Source organism: Odontesthes bonariensis, chromosome 9 (genome assembly GCF_027942865.1).
Source record: "Odontesthes bonariensis isolate fOdoBon6 chromosome 9, fOdoBon6.hap1, whole genome shotgun sequence".
In the NCBI taxonomy this organism is placed as follows: Eukaryota; Metazoa; Chordata; class Actinopteri; order Atheriniformes; family Atherinopsidae; genus Odontesthes; species Odontesthes bonariensis.
The window spans coordinates 35,660,329-35,677,763 of NC_134514.1; the positions used below are offsets into that span (position 1 = coordinate 35,660,329).

Below are 17,435 nucleotides of genomic sequence, written 5' to 3' on the forward strand. Positions count from 1 at the left end.
AGATTGGGTCTAAAACACAAGTTGATGGTTTAGAAGAGACTATTGCTGTTGTTAGCTCAGAGAGATCAACTGGGCAGAAGCCGTCTAAATACAAATCAGGTTCTAAAGATACTTCTAAAGCTGCTGTACTTGATGATACATCACTGATAATAGTGGGGATCTTCTCTCTGATAAAAACAATTTTATTGGTAAAGAAGCTCAATAAATCATTACTACTGATACTACTGATAGTTAAAGGAATACATGGCTCATCAGCCTGGCCACAGCGCTGAAAAGAAACCTGGGATTGTTCTTATTCTCTTTTATCAATGATGAATAATAAGAAGTTCTGGCTTTACGAAGGGCTTTCTTATACGCTATTAAACTATTTTTCCAAACTAATTGACTCTTCTAGATTAGAGGAATCCCACTGTCTCTCCAGCTTTCTTGCAGTCTGCTTTAAAGCACGCAGCTGTGAATTATACCAAGGAGCCAACCTCTTCTGACTGATTACCTTCCTTTTCAGAGGGGCAACATTGTCCAGTGCTGTACGCATTGAAATTGTAGTGCTGTCAACAAGAGAGTCAAGTTTAACTGGAATAAAATTGAAGTAGTCGTTCGTTCAACGTAAACTTGAAAGTGTATTGGCCAAACAATAACTACATAAAATGCAGGTTCAGCGGATGCTTGGGCGAATAGTGCCCAGAGGTCGCGACTGGACTTGTTGCACAGGTGGTTTCCTATCACAGTACCACGCTGGAATTCACTGAGCTCCTGAGAGCGAAACATTATTTAGAAGCAGTTTGCATGCATAGGTGCTTAAATTTACACACCTGTGGCCATGGAGGTGATTGGAACAACTGAATTTAATTATTTGGATGGGTGAGTCAATACTTTTGGCAATATAGTGTATATCTATCGAACTATCTATATCTATCAATAGATATCAATCTTTATACATGTGTTGTACAAAATGGTAAAAAATAAATATAAATAAATAAATACATTTTAAAAAACTGGCCAAAATTTTTTCAGATACTTACATTTCCCTTGCCTGCAACAGAGAGCTGGCCGATCCTTCTTTGATGCAGTGTCTTTGCATTTTTTATTATTTTTTTTAACCAACTCTTGCTGGAACATTTCCTTCAAATATAAATTTTTCCAGGCTGCATGGTGGTGCACCATTCCCTCACGGCAAGTGGGTTCCCGATTTGAATCCTGGCTGTGGCCTTCCTGTGTGGAGTTTGCACGTTCTCCCTGTGGATGCGTTGGTTCACTCCAGGTACTCCTGCTTCCTCCTCCCGGCCGAAAACATGCAGGTCAGGTTAATTGGCGTCTCTAAATTGACATTAGGAGTGAGCGTGCATGGTTGTTTGTCTCTGTGCTGCCCTGTGATGGACTGGCATCCTGTCCAGGGTGTAACCTGCTTCTCTGCCCAATGACAGTTGGGAAAGGATCTAGGCTACCTGCAACCCTGCGTTGGATTGAGCGGGTATAAAAACATGGATGGATGGATGGATGGATGGATGGATAAAGTTTACTCACTGGGCTTTTATATCCCCTGAAGCTGGCGTTGATATGAGATGCAAAGCCAGTTCTAACATTCTAAGAGGTTGAATGCAAGAAAGAAAAAAGAGACGACAGGGCTCAGAAATAGAGGCTTAATAGAGGAAGTGGTGTGAACTTCAAAAAGGTGTTTTTCAGTTGGTAGTGACTTTAGATACACAAACATGCTTTCTACCACATAATCCCCCCACCCCCACCAAAATGTGTCTGCTTGAAACAACAAATATGAAAGCTAATAGCAGTAAGCTATGGGATGCCGTCAAACCCTCTTTTTGTCAAATCAGATCCTAAAGGGATAGTTCGCCTCTTTTGACATGAAGCTGTATGACATCCCATACTAGCAATATCATTTATTAAATTTGACTTACCCCCTGCTGCGTCCTGTGAGCTGAGTTCCAGCTGAGTTTTGGCGTTGATGAAGGTAGTTGGCTGGGGCCACAAAATAAAGCATTTTGCTTCTCAAAACAATATGCGTTCAAAAGAGTAATACATTTGAATAACAAAATCGATGTGCAGGAAAAAGTCAGACATCACAAACGCTTGGCGCCATTTTCTCTCTACTCGCTACTACGGGCAGTGTAGACCGTGCAGACCGAAGTGCAGACCGAAGTGCAGACCGAAGTGCAGACCGAAGTGCAGACCGAAGTGCAGACCGAGCAGTCCCCTGCTTCTGAGCAGTAAACACCGTAACAGGCGCAGCTGTCGGCAGGTGGCTGCATATGTTGCATATATACAACGCCAAAACTCAGCTGGAACTCTGCTCACAGGACGCAGCAGGGGGTAAGAAAATGTTCATAAATAATATTGCTAGTATCGGATGTCATACAGCTTCATGTCAAAAGAGGCGAACTATCCCTTTAATGGGGTGGTCGGATGCGTAGCCGGTTGTGCAGGCATGTACAGAGGCTACAGTCCTCGCTGCAGTTGGCCCTGGTTCGAGTCCCGCATCGGACGTCCTTTACTGCGTGTCATTCCCCTCTGTCTGCCCCCTGCTTCCTGTCTCTCCTCATACTGTCCTATCCATTAAAGACATAAAAAGGCCCAACAAATAATAAATAAATAAATAAATCGGATCCTTAATGTCAAGATTTGAATGCAACTACTATGGTGGAAACTGGCTTTGCCGACCCACAAGATCTAATCCTATGTTATAGTAAAAATCAAAAGTCTGTTACCCTTGGCCCTTTGTAGAGCTTTGTAATACAAATGTTTGATACATTTTCAGGTAAATGTTTTGCATTATATCAGTGGTAGCATATCTTATTATATCAATACAAGCTTGGAAACATATTGAAGTGTTTGAAATTGACCCTCCCCACGAATTCAGAAATGAGAGGAGACAAACAAAGCAACGTTACTAAGATCAAGAGGTAGAGACCAAAAAGAGTGAATCCTTTATATACATATTCACACAGTGTTACTGTGATGAAATAATAAACAACAATAACAAAAATGCTGCTTCTTGTATATATCTACAACTCTGCTGTACACACATGAAAGTTAAAATTACTCTGTATTCTGAGGATTGTTATAGGATTTGCTGTCCCCTACACATCAAAGTTGCAGATTAAAAATCTAAATATATACATTTGTATGCAAGTTTTAAAAATAAAATGATCTTCACAGCCTCTGAAATGTGCCGGCTAATACAATTTCTATACAGTGGCATTGTATCCTTTTTTTTTAGGTTGGTGTGTCAATTTACTTCTCTATTTAACATATATACATAATCATAGATTGAGTGAGACAAAATCATGCTATATGAACACAAGAAGAGGAATACAAAACATTTGTAAAAACACATTAAATAATTTACTTTAACCTATTTTCTCTGGAGACACTGTACATGAATGAGAGCACAGCTGCACAGGTCTGGAAACCATTGAGAAAAACCCATATAGATGAGATCATGCTACAGCAGTGGGCTGCTTGAATGTAATCTGGGAATTATAGTGTGAGAATATATATTCAAGTAGGCCAAGCAAAGAATTAAAACAATGATATTGCTGGTTTGAATTCAGATTTTTTTTTTTTTTTTTTTTTTGCTTGGTTTATTCTATTTTCTTTTGAATAGTCTTGTTTTCACATTCTCTCAGTTCTCTCTTTGAACTAGTTTGAGGAAAAGCAAGCAGAACCTCTAATTGTAATGAGTGCAGGCTCCTAGGAAGACTGGATGTTGCCTGCAATAAGCTATCAGAGGCCCTTTCCTATAGCACCCCAAGTACTTCTACACAATCTGGGTCTGATTGGGATTGGGTCAGTTTTAACCCTTGTGAGATGGCACACAAACAGCTTTATCCTTAGCTTTTTATGGAACTGAACATGCTTAATAAGTATTGTCACTAGATGTCAGTACATATTAGGTCTTAGCCTAAGGATCATACATATAAGCATAGCAGTTAGAATCTCTACATCAGCTTCACTGTTCCAACATTTAATAAATAATGTAATTTAAACAGACCTGTGGCTGAGGTGGCACAGTTACTCTGCTAAGCATCTTTTGGATATGTTCAAAAAGGCAAATCCTTTCAGTGGCATTGGATCCTCAGCACAGCCACATCGACTACTTACACTGTCTGGAGAAGCAGCAAGGGATGACCATTTGAACGGCATAACGTGTTTCCATTGTGTTGACCCCAAATATGTGTTTTAGTTGGCATTATCATTTATGAGACTGCCCCATGAATGTAGCTGGAAGACAGAGAGAGCCAACAGTGGCCCACTGCCCAACTTAAAGCAGAGGCAACCTGCCAACATGACACAGTGACTACAACAACACAGCCAAATGGACAAAAATAAGACCCAGATTGTGAAGAACAAAGAATATTAGACAACAAAAGAGGTTTTAGTTAGAACTGATTACCATTTAAGTTCCATGTATGGAGAGCAAAGATGGATGCCATATTTTAGGCCAGAGAAGCTTCTATATTTGCCTTCCTGAATTTAAAAGTTCAATAGTTCTTCATGTTATGTGCAAGTATTTAAACTCTTAGGGCCAAATGATCTCAACAGCAAAAAAAAACAAAAACAAAAAAAAACACCATCAACCCAAAGAAAGAAAAAAAAGAAAAACATCGAACTAATCTACTACACACTGTTAGCATTCAGTTTCATTGTTCCAACCAGATAAAGCGGTGGACTTCTAAGAGGAAGCCTGAGCCTTTGCACATCGGCTGAGAAAGATTCAAAGAAGGATGGATGTTAAGTCATTACTATTCTGGGGCCTCATGTATAAACAGTCATCATGTGCAAAACAGCACATAAGGTGCGCACATATACTTGTTTGACAGCATATTTACAATGTTGCATATATCTTACCATTAATATCACTGCTGTGCGCTTCTCTTTTAGTTTTTTTTTTTTGTATTTTTGTGTTTATTCATTTATTTATAAGCTTGACAAAAAGGTTCCTAGTCTTGTTCTTTTTGTCTGTCCCTACTTTTTAAAAACATGTCTCTGGTATCAAATTCACAATTTGTAAGAGAGAAAAAAAATTCCATCTGATATGGTGTCCTTGCATTGTTCTAAATAAAAGATAGGGTTGGCATGTTTGGCAAATCCTTATATTCATCTTTATTTAGTTTTTACACAGCATCTCAATCGCTGGCAACATGTCCAGGGCGCCTCTGGTCCGGTGGAAACTGGAAGAGGCTCCAGCCCTGCACAGTCCTGAACTGAATAAAGTGGGTAAAGAAAATGGATGGATGGACAGTGTCCTGAGTTTTTTGTTTTCTTTAGTGATGGGGTCAAATGTTTTTGCCCTGACATTAGACAAAGATGCCATGTTGCTGATGTTAAAGTAAATGACTGAATCTTTGCAGAGATGGCTGTTCAACATGGAAAGATGCCAGCATTAAATATGAAGTATTTTGTATCTGTAATAGTGAAAACAAAATACCTGAAATGAATACTGAAAATATTGTGGAATCTGTTTGAAGCTAAATATATACATTTTGTCCACTTGGGCCAAAGAACCCTAAAATCACTGACAAAAAACACATGAGCTATGAAGCGTTGAAGCGTGAATGAGTCTGGAAAATGTTTTGACGGCAGGCTCTACAAGTGAACAGGTTTGTCTTCCGATCATGCAGGAACTAGTTTGTTTTCAAAAATACCATTTTGACATTTCTGTCCATACATGCCTGGGCATAACGTAAAAATTGTGCATATAATTACCGGTACCAAAACCTGTAAAATTTGCACATAACCTGATTTTCTTTGCATGTTTTATACATAAGACTAAGCCTAAGCCCCTTATACATGAGTACTGAACAACCACGTGGTTTGTGGTGTGGGCAGTTGGGTTGCTTGTAATGCCAAATTTCTTGAAAAAAAGAAAACAATTGTTTTAAATAATAAAATTAAATAAACATAATAATAAAACTAAAACAGTGTTGTTGTTTTTTTTATCAAATATGGAGATTCAGTAGCATATACAAACACAATTACATTGATTGTCTTAGTAAGAAGCAAATTCGATTTGGGAGAGTCAGATGGTTAACATAATAATAACGGGGAATAGCCCAAACTGTATGGTAAGTTAAACACTTTTTTTTATATATATATATATATATATATATATATATATATATATATATATATATATATATATATAAAAACCCTCCAATTCTCACCATAAAGCAAGTATTAGTGGATTTCTCTCCATATATCGGCACAGATACATCAGACCTGTGAGTCCTGTTCTCCAGTGAAAAACTACGTAGATGATGGAAGATGTGTTCTTGTTCCCAGTTTAGCAGCTTGTCAGTCGGGAAAGAGGATGACACACCAGCAGCTATTCCCACACCAGCGGAGACGGAGGCATTTCAGAGGGCTGAGCCACTGTGGAGCTGTTTAGAAGCAGGCCAACATATGACTCAGGTTAAATGATCAATTAGCTCAAGACATTTGGTACTTTGTTAAAAGTTTAGTAATTACTTTCGTACTACTTGTATTTCACAAATAATAGAAAAATGTATTAACATTCGTTCTCACACCCAACTATACACATCAGATACCCAGAGTACTGTTTAACTTTTAATTTCTTCATGTGCTGTAGATCAGAATATGCTTGTGGAGTACTGTTATGGCGCTTTTCCACTAGCTCGCCACGGTTGTGTTTCCATTACAAACGAGTATACTTCGTGCCTCCTCGACGTGGGTGGGGTCGTCGTAACACGGCTGCGCGTGTTGCTGCTCACCCTGTGGCTTTTTGTCGCACAGAAGGCAAGAGAAGAGAGCCAGAGAAGACTCCTGGCCGCCAGACAAAACAGTATTGAAAAGTACCGGAGAGTTTTGTTACGAGCTTCAAAAAGACGACGTTTGGAGGTAAGCTAACGGTTGCTAACGCTAGCTTTCATTATCCGCGTTATGACGCTTCCAGTGACGACACTCATCGCCCAATCAGTGGAAGGCAGTCTGCTGACGTCACGTTTTAGTAACGCTTCGGCCCGCTTGGAACCAGGGCTGAGGTGGTACGGAAAATCGTGCCGGTTGCAGGTACGGCGTGCTAGTGGAAACACGCAATAGCGTGCCGAGCCGAGCCGAAGCGAGCTGGTGGAAAAGCGCCATTAGTGATACCAAAGACTCCTGACCAAGCATCAATACGGCTACATTCACACTGCAGGAAACAGTAGCCAAAATCTGACTTTTTTTTCCATTTGTGACCCATATCTGATGGTTCTGTGTGGCATTAAAATGTGTTTTCCAAAAGCATATTTTCTTTAAGCTTCCTTCAACAGTCTTAACACATACAAATTAGGTTAACTGATGATTCTGTGATGGATGTCCAAATTTGATGACCTTTTTTGCCCCCTGTGACCTTTTGCAGTCCAAACTCTACTACTCAGCCTTACTGAAATACACAATCTTCCTATTGAGGTAATGAAGTGTTAAAAAAGACACTAAAGTCTGAACTCCTAATATATATATTGACAACATTACTTTCATTTTCATGTAAAGCATAGGATCTTACGAACTTTTTAATTTCATGCCAATACAAAAAGGAAAAAAAAGACATATGGTCTTTATTCCCCCATCTAACTAGATTATTGTCTACTATGAAGAAAACAAAAACATTCCTGCAGTGAACACATCAGTCCATGTGTCACATGTGCTGAGAAAGTCTTTTTTCACCTTGCTTGCCTTTTTCCTCGCTCCCCATGCTGTTACTGTTTCACTACACAGCCAAATTCCCCACAAAGCTGCTGTTATCCACACACCTTTTACCAAGAAGTGGCCTAAGAAATCTGCATATCATTCTCTCTTGAGGAACTTTCCCTTTGCTGCTCAGCTCTAGACAAAAAACCCAATGTACATACGTTGAGGGCAACATATATCCAGTTGCTTCAGACAATTAGAATGCCAGAAGCAACAGAAAGAGCACAATGCACCACGTCAGACCCATAACACAACACTGCTCCAGCCACCGAAAGACCTCTATCCTGTGGGGCAATAATCAGCTGTTTGTTGCCAGTCGCTGGGTACTTTAAAAAAAGCATTACAGAAGGAGTCGGAAATGTGAATCTTATTAAATCTTATAATAAATAGACAAAAGAGAATAAGAGAGCTAGGGAGAGAAAAAGAGGTGCTCCCTAAATTGAGCTTGGAGCATAATGTTTATGTGCATCTATCTTCTGGTTTTTCAATCTTCACATTAGATTTCAAAGATCAAACGGTCAATTTTTAAACTTAATTCCAACATAGCAGTCTTATAACTTAGTATAATCTTAGAAAAATTCTTCTAATCTGATGCGAAGAACTGTCGGACTAGTGTATATATACCACTTATAGATATGTCCTATTGGATTGCGAAACAAATTAATAATATTTTGTCTAATTTCTTCAAAGGGAAAATCTGATCAGAATTTAGGTCATAATTATCCAGAAATAAGAAGAATTCTCCAAGTCAAATTCAAACATTTTAAAGCATTGCTGCACATGAAAAATTTGTTTGGCTCGTTTGGCTTCAGACAAAATGGAACCACATAACGTTTCTAAGAAGTCTGAATGTGAGATACATTAAAGACCGTCTCACCTGATGAAGCTCTTGAAAGCAGCTGATTGAGGGTTAATGCAGAGCGGAACCCGGCTCCCCTTTTGCTGTTCCAAAATGAACTGATGGATGATCTCTGTGAGGGAAACACGAACGAGCATTGGTCACTTATTTCAAACAAAACTCAGTCATAGTGATGTCTTTGACTCTTTAGAAGAACTACATCATAGATAGGGCTCAAGTGTCTCATTTTGATCATTTCCATTACTTCCAGTGTTCCCAAATGCACTTCACAGAGCACCTGTTCCTTTGTCAACACCTCTACAATTTTGTTGCTACTTTATCAACTTTAAGAGTCAGGATTTGCTAGATTTCTTCCCTTTTTCAATATGTTAATCCTCGAGACAGAACAGAGGAGTTGTTGAACACATATTGGTTAGAAGTACAGGATATCAAGTTAAACTTAAAGTGGACATGGCAGGACCGTTTCCAGAAATTTAATTCTTAATCTGTGGTACCTCTAAATAAGCTCTTCATCTATCATAACTCAAAATAGTTTGTAATTATTTTGGAAGGGGGGAGAGCCCCCCCTAGCTCTCCTCCCTTAGGGTTTAGTGGAATCCTCTCTTGAGGATTGAGGGGAAGCTTCTGATTGGTTGAATTCCTGCAGGCTTGCTGAGGGGCAGGGGGAGAAGATCTTGGTGACCCATGAATTGCGTTACCGTAGTCAACAGTTTAACACTGCAGAAAACAATGCATTGCATGTGATGGGACCTTAAGAAAACATTAACATTAACAAGACAGAGGGAGAAATTAAATAAAGTATTTTGAATATGATTTACAAGTAGTTGGAAAGAATTTGTCAAATAAAATTGATAAAAAAGTTCTGTTAAACATAATGAAGAAAATAAGTGACAGTGGCAAATCAAATAAAAGCAGTTGGAAAGAGAATAGTCTTTAGCTTAGTTTAAAAAAAATGGCTAACTAATGAGAATGTTAGGCTGAAAATACACTGTTGCACCTCGCATTCACATAAGCAACCATCTGTTATGTCAGCAGTTGTTACCGGAGGACTCCACAAGGAGGCACACCTGATCACTCAGACCGAAAGCTGCTGCAGGATTTACAGTATGGTGAACAGAAGCACTGTGATAAACCGAAAACATGGTGTCAAGAGAAGATATGCAAGGACCAACACAGCAAAAGGTAGGTGGTAATAATGTTGTGGTAGACTGGTTTATTCTCACATTCCACATATACCAGCTCATGTTTGCTTCCACAGAGAACAGCAGTTCAACAGTGTGTCAACTGTACATTTAACGAGTTTACAAGAGAAGAAACGGTATATGGCACAGCTAATAAATATATTTAGTGGACCTGTCTGATGACACTAGAACATGTTTTTGATTAGTTTGCAGTAAAGTATTTCCTAAAGTTTGCCAGATCAGTTTATTTAAAAAAAAAAGGAACAGTGAAATCAGCCCACAGCAGTGTGCTCAGAAAGAAACATTTAGGTAATAAGAGAGGGTTAATCATTTTTAAAGTGCAGTAGGTCGGAGGTAGGCCCAGCACCTAGAGAGGGGAACAGCAGAAAAACAACAACAACTTACCTTTGACCTGTCTCACGGAGCTCAGGTTCTTCTCAAAGCCATCATCAAACTTGGGATTTGTGACGGGCTCAAAGTCACTGGTGTAAACACGGCCAGAGGATGTGGTGTAGCAGCACTTGCACATGCATGTGTGGTAGCGCAGTCGGCCCTCATCCAGGTAAGGGTGAGCCAAGGCATCCTTGGCTGAAATCCTCTTTGCCTAGAGACCAAGTGCATTAGTTAGATGTGTTTCAAAGACCATTAGCTGTTTGTTTTTTTGGGCTTTTTATGGACAGGACAGTTAGAGGGAGACAGGAAGTAGGGAGCAGAGAGAGGGGGAAGGCATGCAGCAAAGGGCTGCCTAATGCGGGACTCGAACCGGGGCCAGCTGCAGCGAGGACTGTAGCTTCTGTACATGGGGCGGCTGCTTAACCCACTACGCCAGCAACCGCCCCATTAGCTGTGTTTTACATATACTCCTTTGTCTCAGAATGCGTGTGAAAATGATTGGGAAAAAGAAAAGTATACAGAAAATAAAATGGTAAATATTTCAATAAATAACTGCAAATAAATGAATGGTTATTTGTAACACATGACATAATACAGCATCTAATAATTTATCAAACAAAACTAAACCAAAATGCTGATGCACACAACAAGCTCACTCACACCTCTTAAGTCTAACACACACATTCACATGGATGTAGGCACTGTAGGCCGAGTTGGGTCAGTGTCTTGCCCAAAGGCATCTGGTGAAGCCTGGTATCGAACCATCGACTCCCTCCTTTAAAAGAGGTGGCCACACTTGCTAATTAAGGGCAGTTGTAGGAAGAGTGGGCATCTACCAATGAAAGGTTTTGGTAGTTTGCTGGTCTGAACCATTCAGGTAGGCGTTATCAATGCCAAGGAGCAAAGACGTAAACAGTTCTTAGAGAAGCTCTTAGAGAAGCTCTTAGAGAAGCTCTTAGAGAAGCTCTTAGAGAAGCTCTTAGAGAAGCTCTTAGTGAAGCAATTGTTCATCAATCTGGAATTCCATTTCCAAACAATTTGGCACCATATCAGTTCTGCACCGGAAAAAGTTATGCACAAAAAGAAAACATTCAAGACAATTGCCCATTCTTCCCAGGAATTAGGAGATAATGCAAAAAAGAGCCATGTCTCAGGATCTGTCTCAGGATCTAAGGGCCTCAGCATGTCAAATGTTGCATTCCATAATATCAAAAATTACATAAAGAACAAATATATCATATTTGGAAGGGCTGCAAGGAGTAAGCCTCTAACCTCTAAAAAGTAAACATGACAGCACTGCTTCAATTTAAAAAGTTGCATGTGAACAAACCACAAGACACCTGGAACAATGTCCTCTGGCAGGATGACACCAAACTGGAGACATTTGGCCATAATGAACACAATCATAAGTCCGTTTCTAGGTTTATTTTATTTTGTTTTATATATATATATATATATATATATATATATATATATATATACATATATATATACATATATATATACACACACACACTTTTTTTTTTTTTTTTTTTTAAGACGCTATTTGTTTGTGTGCATATGTCTGTTTGTGTGTTTATGTGCTGGGGTGAGGCAGGGTGGGGGTGGCTGCTTTTAAACATGTATAGCACTTTGTGCTACATTTTATTGTATGAAAAGTGCTTTCTTTATAAATAAAGTTTGATGATGTTGATGATGAAGAAAATCGAGCTTGTAAAAGTCGGGCTAACAACCCAGGATAATGCAGTTGGGCAATTCCTAATTTCCAATACTTTCATTCACATACTGTATATGGCTGTTATTTTTGTCAGACATGTTAGAAATTGCGACTGAAAACCAGCCATTAAGACTACCTGTCAACTCATGGTTGCTTCAGCATACTGGAAATGCTTACTCTGCTTTAATAAAATGCTGATTTCATAACTGCAGGAGCATTTGACAAAATTACCATTAGAGTGAATTTGGCTATACTTACATTTCAAATTATCTCCAAATGAAATTTAGAGGGGGGGGGGCATTTTTTAAACGTTTTCTCACACAGATTCCACTCCAATACACACATACTTGGAAGGTGTTCCAAGTAAATAACTGTCAAGCTAATTTGACTTATTTGGCCTATTTTTGTGGCATTTATCTTATTTTCAGACCTAGTAAAGACCAGATCACTTTTTTTATTCTGTTCTGGTACATAAAACCTTAGAAGTGAAAGATAGTGCACTTTCTTTCACTTCTAAGTGATGGTCACATGGCACCGAAAGGATCGGATTATTGGCTAAATCACAATAAGACTGAGTTATTAAGTGCATGTAGACACCTTAATCTGACAAGAAATTGGGTCGAATCGAGGTACTCGTGATCGGATTAAGACCCCAAGATAACTCGGTTGAAAGTCAAAATAAACGTACTTGTAGACGGTGAAGCACGTGGTGAATTAGACCAGGGGTTCTCAAACTTTTCCATGCCAAGGCCCCCCAAACAATATTAGCTTCTGGCCAGGGACCCCCTTTGCAAACCACAGACAATGCTACAAAATATGTAAAGAAACATCAACTTTTAGAACGTATTTTCTTTCTTTTATTCACGGACAGTAGCTTGCCGTGTGAATGCAGCCTGACTAAATGCTCTTCTTTACGTCTGAAGAAGTCAGACTCTGGCGGATGTTTTTGTATCAAGTGACGCTGAAGTTTCGAAGGTTTTGAACACTCATTTGAGAGGGTCTCCAGACAGAGGAGAGGACGCATTTCAGGCAATCGTGGCCATTTTTCTGTATGGCTGTAAAGCCAAACTTAATGTATGCTGCCTCATAATTTCTGATTTTAGTCGGCCAGTTCTTTCGGTCTCTTACAAGTCAAAAATCTGTCCATTTTGGCTAGCTAGCTACACGCTAGCTTGAGGAGCAGAGCAGCTTCAGAACAGGCGCAAACCGCCAGGTCTACGATGTTTTGACTGGCAGCCAATCAGAAAGACAAGCATGGCAAATAACATTTCGATATGATATATTATTATAAATTGTACTTTTACAATACTGATTAAAAAAATGTGACAATTTTTTATAATGATGTTTTAAAAAAAAATTAAATTCTATTTTTTTATTTTTGCATTTTTTTCTTATCTTCATTCCAATTTTTTGAGGCCCCCCTAGCGCCCCCTGGCGGCCCCCACTTTGAAAACCACTGAATTACACTTTGCGTTCTGCGCATGCTCGAGATTTTTCCCCGGGGTCGTGAACTGGAAGTCGGAAGAGACGATATTCCTGTTGTAGTCGCCGTCAGAAAGAAACAAACAAAGCGATGGAGAATGCTCCGTTGTGCATCGCGTTTGTGCAACAAGCAGCTCATCACAGACCAAATGTAGAGGGACGTAGCTTCATCTTGCTCTTTATTCGCCATTTTCTCGAATGCCTGAGTTTGTTGTTGAAGGGGTCAACAGGAAGTGGCTCTATTAACAATAGTTGAAATGGGTACAGCGCCACCTATCGTATTGGAGTATGACATGCTTTGTGCCTCTGATCCCATTCATTCACCGCCATATATCCAAGGATAATTACCCTTGCTCAAATAAAGAGCAACTCAGTCTTATTGTAATTTAGCCAATTATTTGATCCTTTCAGTGCCATGTAACCCCACTGATTGAGATGTGGCTCTGTAGCTGTGTTAGCATCTATGGGTTCATCATGACGTACTACTCGTCCTGCAACCAGTGCACTTCACCGGTGCTCTCAACACTATTGTCCCTATGGTCTCTAATACATTTCAATTGCTTTCCAGACATTACATTTGATGATGCATTGAATACTGTGATGCAAGTGGAGTGTCCAGTGAGTGGACCAATCAAAACACTGTCTCAATGGTGTGTAGACTGCACTTATTCTGCTGGTTAGTTCTTGCTACACAAAAGTACAGCCATAGTAATCTCAGTCTGTCGGTCTAAAAGATAACAAAAACACCATCAGGCCAAACATGGTTACATTTGTTGGAGAGGTGGAGCAGGAGCAAAGAAAGCATCCATTGGATCAGGATCATTTTCTATACAACTGCAGAATAGTGAACTGGCCTTGAAAGTGGCCAACTTGTACAATCATCTCCAGTAGACTCCATCACTGTAATGCTCTTTTAACTGGACTTCCCAAAAAGAGCATTAACCATCTGCAGCTCATCCAGAACGCTGCTGCTGGAGTTTTAACCCGGACTAAGAGATCTGAACACATCACAGCAGCTTTAAAATCTTTACTCTGGCTTCCAGTCAGTCACAGAATAGATTTTAAAAGTCTGCTGATGGTTTACAAATCCCAGAACGGTTTAGGCCCAAAATACATCTGTGATATGTTCAGAGAATATAAAGCCAGCAGAGCTCTTAGATCCAAGGACTCAGGTCAGCTTGTCCAGTCCAGAGTCCAGACTAAACATGGAGAAGCAGCATTTAGCTGTTATGCTGCAAACAAGTGGAACAAACTGCCAGTGGAGATTAAACTTTCCCAAAATGTTTTAAATCCAGGTTAAAAACATTGCTTTTCTCATGTGTCTATGCATGAAATCTGCACGATATCTTTTAACTTATCTGGACTGTTGCTTGTTATTTTATTTATTTCTCTTTATATTCCTTTATGTATTTTTAATGCTTCTTACACTCCCTGCTGCAATGCTTTTATTTTATGTAAAGCACTTTGAACCGTTTTGTACTATACAAATAAATTTGACTTTGACAAGTGTTGGTGTAGTCCTGTACTTTTTTCCCTTCAAAAGATTAAATTAAAAAGAGATTAGCGTAAAGAAAACACCAAATAAAAAACTCCCAATGATTTAACTTCATATGTCACACATCAAAGTGCTCTTACACATCAAACAGACATGAAGAACCAGCTGTAATGAAGGCTATGTCTCTTCACGTCACCAATATCTGTGCAAAAAGTACACTGCAAATAACATACAAGTGTCAATCAGGACATACAATCTCTGCCTGCATGAGAGGATATGAATTAACAGGAAGCCATTTTTTACATCATGTTCAGTTAATAATTATTTATTACCTTATATAGTTCTAACTAAAGTGGGATTTTTATTTTGTTTAAACTAAAATAACAACAAGAATAATGATTTAAAAAAAAAAAAGATTATAACAATATGTCGACCAGGTCCAAAGTGGCAATGGTTTATGACACACTGAAAAGACTAGAGAGAAAAGGTTGAGACATAAAAGACTGAGACTCAAAATGTCCCCAGTGTTCTTGACAGCAGATTTCCCAGCTTGATGTACAAGAGAACTAAGTGCTCCAAGTGTGCCTCTGCCATTTTAAATAGTTCAACTCAGAGGCTAAGTTTTTCTTGGGTTTACCATGGTTTTGCTCAGCAAATAGCAAATTCATGGTAAAAGCTTGGGCTATACTTAAAATGACAATCTAACACTTCCCTTAAACACACTGACGATAACACGGGACAGTTGTTTAATTAATTTAACAAAACACAATGCAAAGCTGCAGTATGCATAAAAGAATGACTCACTGGATCAAACACCAGCATCCTGCAGAGGAGGTGGACTGCTTCATGTGTTGCTTGGCTTGACAGAGTGTACAGAACGGGAAGAGATGGCTGCAGACAAAAGCATTGGAATAAGAAAGCATGCAAAATATTCCGCTTTCCAGCAATTGAATAGGCAACAAAATGTACTTAATGGTTTATTAGGTCTTATAATGCATGTAATTCATTCTGACAAGAGTCATTGAGTTTATTTTGCCAATATTAGAGCAAAACTCTAATATTGGCAAAAAAAAGACTTATCTGAATAAGGCTGCTATGTAAGACAGGGGTCACCTAAAACTGAATAAGGTCATACTTGGAGTTGGCAATAATTTAACTATGTGGATTATGCCGATCTTAGTCGCATTATGTAGAAATGTATATTCCTTAATTGCTCTATTAGTTTTCACGGTATCTTGCCACAAACACTGCTGTTTTATGGCACATGGCCTAGATGTTCGCATAAGTTAAGAAAAAGAAAAGAAAAAGACAGGGTTTCAAGGTGAGAGAATCCCCAGTAATACTTTGTGGGATGTGGATGTTGTTAATGTTTTGGATGGGTAAACATTGCCGTCCATAATTGCACTCCTCTGTTACGTGTAAATCAGTACATGGGCAGAACTGTATGGTGTTACTTCTTTATTTCAACCTAACCCTAACCCAAAGGTTAATAATCTACACAGGTAAATTCAATTGTTTTAAAACCAAAGCAGAAAGCCAGATGGAGACCTCTTAGCAAAAGACGAAAAAAAAAAAAAAAAGACTAGTTACCTGTTTGTGAGGTCCTCTGAGAATGTGTGCACGAGCACCTTCACACGCTGTCCTCATTGCCTCCATAGAAGGAGTCCCCAACAGGTCCGTGATTAAATCCAGCTACACACAAACACACGCACACCTCAGACAGACTGCGACAGTAAACTTTGTTTCTGAATGTCTCAACAAGCAGAATGATTTGTTTTTAAGTACAGTTATTTTATCTGTGAGCTCTATTTTCATCTCTAAAAATACAATGTATCATAAAAAATGTATAAAGTTACAAAGCTTCACTTACAAGTGACTCCACTTTGCCTTGAATGCCATTTTATATGCATCATACAGATTTCCCTAAGCTCTTAAACATGGCTATATAAAAAAAAATTCAATGGAATTATCTTTTCCTTTCATATCCGATGTCTTATTAACTCATTGGCTGCCAGCCATTTTCAGTGCAGAGAGACCCATACTGCCAAGTGTTTTACAGTATTTTGACTGAATTTCCAAGACCCACAGAAAAGTGTGTCTTGTGACTATGTACACACCGAAATTACCAAAAGAAAGAGTAGACTCTCTTCTTTCATCAGGAAAAAAAGTTTGTTTCTACCATTTTCAGTCCTTTAGTAATAGACAGTAGAACATAGGTTGGTTTCACCAAAAACAGCTGTTTTTGACCAAAAAAAATGGAGAAAACAAGCGCTTTGTTTTGTGCAAAGTGGCACTGCTGCCACCTTGCGGGTAATTTTGCCAGTATATTCTCTGTTTAGTGTTTACAAGCCTAAGATTTAGTGACAAACTCCGCTAGATTGTTCCCCAGCCCGCTCCGTAAAAAACGCAATTGACGTCTATAGACGTCTTTGGCAGCCAATGAGTTAAGTTCAATTCAGTTTATGAATATAGTGCCAACTTTTAACAATAGTAATCTTATTGCACTTATTTATTATTTTTTTCACTATAATTCAATGCCTGCCCCACTAATTCCCACCTCTTCTAAGGATGGAACGGCGGCAGGCGACAGTGGCGATGGAAAAA

At 39.0% G+C, this 17,435-nt stretch overlaps 2 protein-coding genes across 3 annotated transcripts in view; one reads left to right on the plus strand and one right to left on the minus strand.

Moving 5' to 3' along the window:
• The window catches only part of LOC142388719 (Na(+)/H(+) exchange regulatory cofactor NHE-RF3-like), a 31,836-nt gene extending 27,685 nt beyond the window's left edge, over positions 1-4,151 (plus strand). Inside the window, exon 10 of the mRNA XM_075474266.1 lies at positions 4,095-4,151. Within this exon, the coding sequence (XP_075330381.1) occupies positions 4,095-4,151 (57 nt within the window). The remainder of the gene's footprint in view (positions 1-4,094) is intronic.
• nlk2 (nemo-like kinase, type 2) overlaps positions 2,928-17,435 on the minus strand; it is a 45,005-nt gene continuing 30,497 nt past the window's right edge. For both annotated transcript variants that reach the window (XM_075474155.1, XM_075474154.1), the window contains 5 exons: positions 16,422-16,523; positions 15,636-15,722; positions 10,150-10,348; positions 8,582-8,675; positions 2,928-6,395 (listed from right to left, as the gene is read on the minus strand). In XM_075474155.1, coding sequence (XP_075330270.1) covers positions 6,341-6,395; positions 8,582-8,675; positions 10,150-10,348; positions 15,636-15,722; positions 16,422-16,523 — 537 coding nt within the window. In that variant the 3' untranslated portion in view covers positions 2,928-6,340. The remainder of the gene's footprint in view (positions 6,396-8,581; positions 8,676-10,149; positions 10,349-15,635; positions 15,723-16,421; positions 16,524-17,435) is intronic.